Raw genomic sequence first — 5662 nt, 5'->3', positions numbered from 1 at the left:
AATGCTCCACCTCTGACATTTGTAGGAGGTACTGATACCAACAACTGATCTGGGACTACTGGCCCTACCTGTCAACAAAAGCCCTACTCATGCACTGTTGTCACAGTGGGTTCTTCTAAGGATGTACACTGAACATACCCTGGTAATCCCACTCACAAGAGCATGCTGCTCTCAGTCAACAGGACAGATCGAGAAAATAGGTGGGAACTGCCTGCTTTTTCTCTAGGATAGGAATCAGCATCTTCTTTGCTTTGTCTAGAAGGCAAAGAGCTGGAAAAGGAAGTGTTTGCTCTGTGTAATGTAGGCAATTTGGGGCTGGAAAATTTGACCGGGAGCCAAGAGACCTGAGCCATCTTGTTTGTTCTGATCCAGTGGGACTTGTGCAAGTCATCATCCTCTGTGTCAGTGGTGACGCGCAGAGGGTGCACTGGTGCACTGACAGCCAGCATTCCTTGGTTCAGTGTCAAGCAGGGGGGGCAGGTGAGAGTGCTGGTGCTCCCCCACCCCCACCCCGAGAGCACCAGCCTGGGAGTGGGGGCGCCAGGAAAAGTGATCCCTGTGGTCTCCCTGCAGCCAATCCTGGGGGGTGGAGGTGGGGGGATTCCCCCATGGCCAGTTGTGCCAACCTGGAAGTGCCAGTGTGATTGGCTGCAGGGGACCCCTCCCTTCCCCCATCTGGTTGCTGACTGGCCGGGGGAGGGGGGGGGCAAGTGCCCTCCCTGACTCAAGAGGCACCAGTCACCCATACTCTGTGTTTCATTATCTGTCAAATGAGGGTGATAAAACTGCCCAGAGGTCAATAATTAAGACACCAATGGTGCCCAATCTGATGCCAGCATTTCTTCAGCGAACAAGGTGTAGTAATGTGTAGCCATAGACAATTCAAGGGACAGGAGTCAGTTAGATATGGGGGTACACTGTCTGAACTACAAAAGGAAATAAATAACAAGGTATGACAATGTTTCAGAATTTAAATTAATATGAAAAGTCAGAACCAGATGCACAAAGAGATAAAAGATAGCTATAAATATCAATGGATAACTACTTTATTAAAGAAATTCAGGATGAATGTTACTAAAAAAACAGCAAGACTTGTATAGTTCCAGTTATATTCCTCTGATTGAAAGACTCAAAATAGATTTAGAAAATTGGTCAAATTATGAAATTTTGTGGTCATATAAAATTGCACTGGGTAAAAATAAAGCAAACATTCTGCCCAACAGTCAAACTTAATGTATTACTATGGCTAAAGAAATCTTTTAGGTCCAATTCAATATATAATCACTATTTTACAAAAACAACAATGAAAATTTGGGGAAAAAGATGCTTACTTAGAAATTTGGTGGAAATTTTTGGAACTCGCTAAAAAAAGAAACTTCTCCTGTCTCCAAAAGATAAAATTTGAGAAACTTTTTGAATATTGAAGAAAAGTGCATGTTTTATGAGCTAACACTTAAGAATACATTTAAAATTTTAAAGCAGAGATAAGCAGAAGATAGTAAGATTTGTATTATGCAGAGTTCTGAGAAAAAAGAAGGAGGGTGAATTATTATACACAGATGAAGAAACACAAAAGCTTAACATTGACTGAAGTGTAAAGGAACTGATAGAGGCTAAAAGGAAGAGAAGAAAAGAACACAAGAGTCCTGCGTACATTGACTAGGGTCATCTTGAGCACAGTTGGTAGAAAATAAATATCTGTCTTTATGTATATTTTAGGGGATTGGATATACTTGAAATGTTAAATTTGTTATTTGTTAAGTTGGATTAATTAATAAAGTAAAAAAAAAAGATTTTGGCATAGTAGTTGTTTGTCTCCTAGCATTAGTATTGCTGGAGTAACAGTAAGGAGGAACTAGAGAGCTCCTTGGGGCAAGGAAAAGCAGGGAGGAGAGGAGGAAAGGTGCAGGGACCTTGAGATCAAAAATGGCTCCAGTAGAGAGGCCACTCCCTTCTACAACAAATGCAAGGCCAACAGGAAATGCTTTGGTAGGGATCTGCTAAATACCTGCCGACTGAGAAGACAGTTGTCTCCCCAGGATGCATCCTGGCTTTGCTCTCCTTGGATCTGCCCTGGCGATGCAGAGCGTGCCTCTTCTTCTTGCTGCAGTGAATGCACGGGGCCTGTGTGGAGCCCAGGTGCACTGTGTGGTGATGTGGCGGGCCCCCATCCTGGCTATTACGATGAGGACAAAGACTGCTGTAGGAGAGGAAACAGAGACAATTAGTTCCTTATAAATGGGGGAGGCCAGCCATCATGTTGGCCCACTTTCAAGTCTGTACTCAGAGAAGAAAGAGTTCTTGAGGAAATTAATGGAATTAGAGCAGAATTGCTCACAGGGCAGAAGGCAAGAAAAGGATGTTCCATCCTGACAGAAGGAGAGTGGTCACACAGTGACAGAAAATTGAGGTCCCCATGAACTTGGGGTCTCAGCTTCTTCACAGGTGAGCCATAAGACCCCTGCTTCACCTTGTCCACCTAAGCTTTCCAAGTATCTGTTGAGACCAAGTGGGATTGGATTAGGGGCCTAAGTGCACTCAGATAGTCTCGGGATTGGAATGCTACCCATGGCACTGCTGATCCCTTCACCGCTGCAAAAGCTGAGGAATGGTGGATGATCCCCCTCACCTGGGCACTGGCACGTGGACATCCCCTTCACTGTCCCCCAGCATTTCCTTCAGGGCTTCCACATTTGCTGGCAATGAGAAGAAACAGAAAATATATCCAACCAGAACAGTCCAGTGCTCAAGAATACCCCCCAGAGGCAGGCCCAATGAAATACCCACCTTCATTCTGAATGATGCATCTCACAATCTTCTCTACTGTGTCCTCATTCAGTTCCTCCTCTTCATCTGAAAGGAGAAAATATGGCAGCAAGGGAAGAGATTTAGGTGCTCCCCTGGCAGGGAGGTAATCTATATACAGTCCCAACTACTGAAGAACAAGAGTAACCAAGAGTAAACCAAGCACCTTTTTTCTATATAGGGAAAGCCCTGAAAAGCAGCTGTATCCTGCTTCCATGCCTAGGAGACACACCAAGTGTCTGGGCTTTCCCTTCCATCATCAAGCCTCATCTCTAAAGGCAACAGGAAATGATGCTGTGGTGCTTTCTCTCCAGTAGCAGAATCTTCCCATACCCTGGGAGAGTAGGTTTACCCCTCCACACAGGGAATTAGTGAGACCTCATGAACAACAGCCCCCCACAGTGGCGAGGGCTCTTGAAAAAGGAATGTCATAGAATCCAAGAAAAAATCTAATATAATAAAAAGCTTAGTCTGTCTGTCTGTGTGTCTGTCCATCCATAATGCTTTTGGGCAGCTGTGTATGCACCACCAAGAGGGCGGACAGTGATTGACTGCATGGGCCTGGGCTACACAGGCCCAAGTTTGTATTGCTGCTGGGGAAGTTTGTGGTGGCGAATACGCCCCAGCCACTCAAGCAGTGGGGTTTCCTCCCAGCTGAGGGATCATGGTGGGGGCGCCCCCACACTGCCCGGCCCCAATGCCCCCCAGAACAGTTGGTAGGGAGGGGGAGGCAAGGGCCAGACCCAGAGCAGCAATGAGGGGGGAGTTGAGCAGCGCTGCACCCAGAGAGGCAATGAGGGGTGGGGGTAGAGAGGGGCCGGACCTGGAGCGGCGGCGGGGCAGGGCAGAGTAGGGCCGGACCTGGAGCAAAGGGGTGGAGGGGGAGTTGAGCGGAGCCAGACCCAGAGCAGTAGGGAGCAGGGGCACGGGGCCGGATGCAAGGCTCCGTCCCCACTCACCTGCCCCCGCCCCCCCCTGTCATTCTTGATGGGCAATTTGCTAGTATTTGTAATAAAGTCTCATAACTTAGGATTTCTAGACCACAGTGACAAACATGCTTCATTGCTGGGAATGCTTCTGGCTGGGCAGTGCATCGTGGAGTGGTGGAAAGCAGCAGCAGTGCATCAGCAAGAAGGCTGCTCCTTTTATTAGAGGAAATACTGCTGTCAGAGGCTTTGAGAAAGCATACACTAAGACCGAAAATACCGTTTAAGTGAACCACATATCATAGGAAACCTTGTATTTTCCTGAGGCAACATTCCTTTGGGCCCTGGAGGTGAGATGAGGGGCATGAAGCCAGTCTACAAGCAAGATTCTGCAAGCCTCCTATAGGGGCTCTGGACAACTTTCCTAAGTAATTTAAAAACTGAGCTCCACCAGAAAGTGTTGACCCCAAGAGTACTCTTCCAGCTGAACCGGTGATATCTAAAATGAAGTCTTTTCCATGGTTACAGGTGCAGGGTCCAATCTTGCACATCTGGAAGATTCCTATTGATATCACTGAGCCTTGGATTGAACTCCCGGGTAATGGAGTACAGAGCTTATAATTTCTGGGAAGCTCAAATATATTTCCACATGAGTGGAACTGAGAGCTGCTAAAGCCTTGAGTCACATCTAAGGGTCCTTGGAAGGCCCAAGTTGCACCTGTATTTGTGAATGCCAAGTATCTGTGAGAGCCACATTTGCCCCAAGGAAGTTGTGAGTTCTGCCAGTCAGAATTACAACTCAGTGTCAGAGGCTGTAGCTTTTGGAGCCCTGCTCTTAAACTGCAGAATTCAATAGTTACACAACTGCCGTTTTGAGTTATGAAAGTTACAGAGAAAAGATGCAGCTATTCCTTTGCAGTAAAAGCTGAAGAAGCTAGTAAACAACAAAGGCAGCTAAGATATGGCTAAAGAAAGTATGTCGGTCAGAAGAGCATTAAGAGTATAATATAGCTTTTTAAAAAAAAATTAAATACAAGCAAAAAAAGGTATTTGCAGAGGTTTCAGCATCGACTCTGACTGTGCCATAAGCTCCACCTCTAAGTCAAAGCCCTTTACTGAAGCCCATCTCACCCTACCTGGCTTAGCAATATGGATCCTGTACCACCATAAAGCCAACCCTCACTCTACAAAGTGACCGGGGAGCCAACACACAGGCCAGACTGTACCTTTACACCATGAACTGGCAAACTTTACTGTACTTAGTTGCTGCTTGGCAATATCCTTTATGACAAGTACCACCTGATAGACCCAGATCCCTTTCCTGCAGGTCCCTCACTGAGCCACTTGAGACAGCCTTAGGGGATGGAAAGCCACTGGCACAATTGCCCAGTCCTTACCCATGCAATCTGATTTCTGTATGTTACAGGAGTTGGCTGGCTGACAGCTTTCAACTGTGCACTGGCAAGTTTTGCACACTTTCCAACATAGAACACAAACCCCAAGAATGTGCTCCTAATTATCCATGATAACCCCTGGACTGTAGTGTACATGCCGTTATATACAATACACCCTCAGAGGATGCCTATAAGTTACAGAAATATACAAATCAATAGTATCTTATTGGAATTCCCATGTCCAGCAAGAAAGGCCTACATTTTGTGACACAGCTAGAAACTGACTCCTGCTCTTGCGTAGAAAGAAGATGGGAACATGGGTCAGATCCCTTGTGCGTATCATGAGTGCATCACTGGTATCTACATATCAGAAAGAGTTAAACTGAAGGTGATCCCATATCCATGGGTGCCATAAGCAATGATGCAAATTACAGCAGGTGTGAACTTCAAGTTAAGTGGAGAAACTATGAAATGGCACTGATTTGGCATCCAGCATGAGTGGAAAAGGAATGCAACTTACATATATAGGCTTTAGGG

The 5662-nt window shown here is 46.1% G+C and overlaps 1 protein-coding gene across 1 annotated transcript in view; it reads right to left on the bottom strand.

Moving 5' to 3' along the window:
- RELL2 (RELT like 2) overlaps window positions 1-5662 on the bottom strand; it is a 16347-nt gene that overhangs the window by 9293 nt on the left and 1392 nt on the right. Inside the window, exons 3-5 of the mRNA XM_025216123.1 lie at window positions 2788-2853; window positions 2630-2696; window positions 2009-2200 (exon numbers count right to left, since the gene is read on the bottom strand). Coding sequence (XP_025071908.1) covers window positions 2009-2200; window positions 2630-2696; window positions 2788-2853 — 325 coding nt within the window. The remainder of the gene's footprint in view (window positions 1-2008; window positions 2201-2629; window positions 2697-2787; window positions 2854-5662) is intronic.

The sequence above is a fragment of the Alligator sinensis genome, unplaced genomic scaffold, assembly GCF_000455745.1.
Source record: "Alligator sinensis unplaced genomic scaffold, ASM45574v1 scaffold14_1, whole genome shotgun sequence".
NCBI lineage: Eukaryota > Metazoa > Chordata > Crocodylia > Alligatoridae > Alligator > Alligator sinensis.
This window is presented reverse-complemented; position numbering and strand designations above follow the sequence as displayed.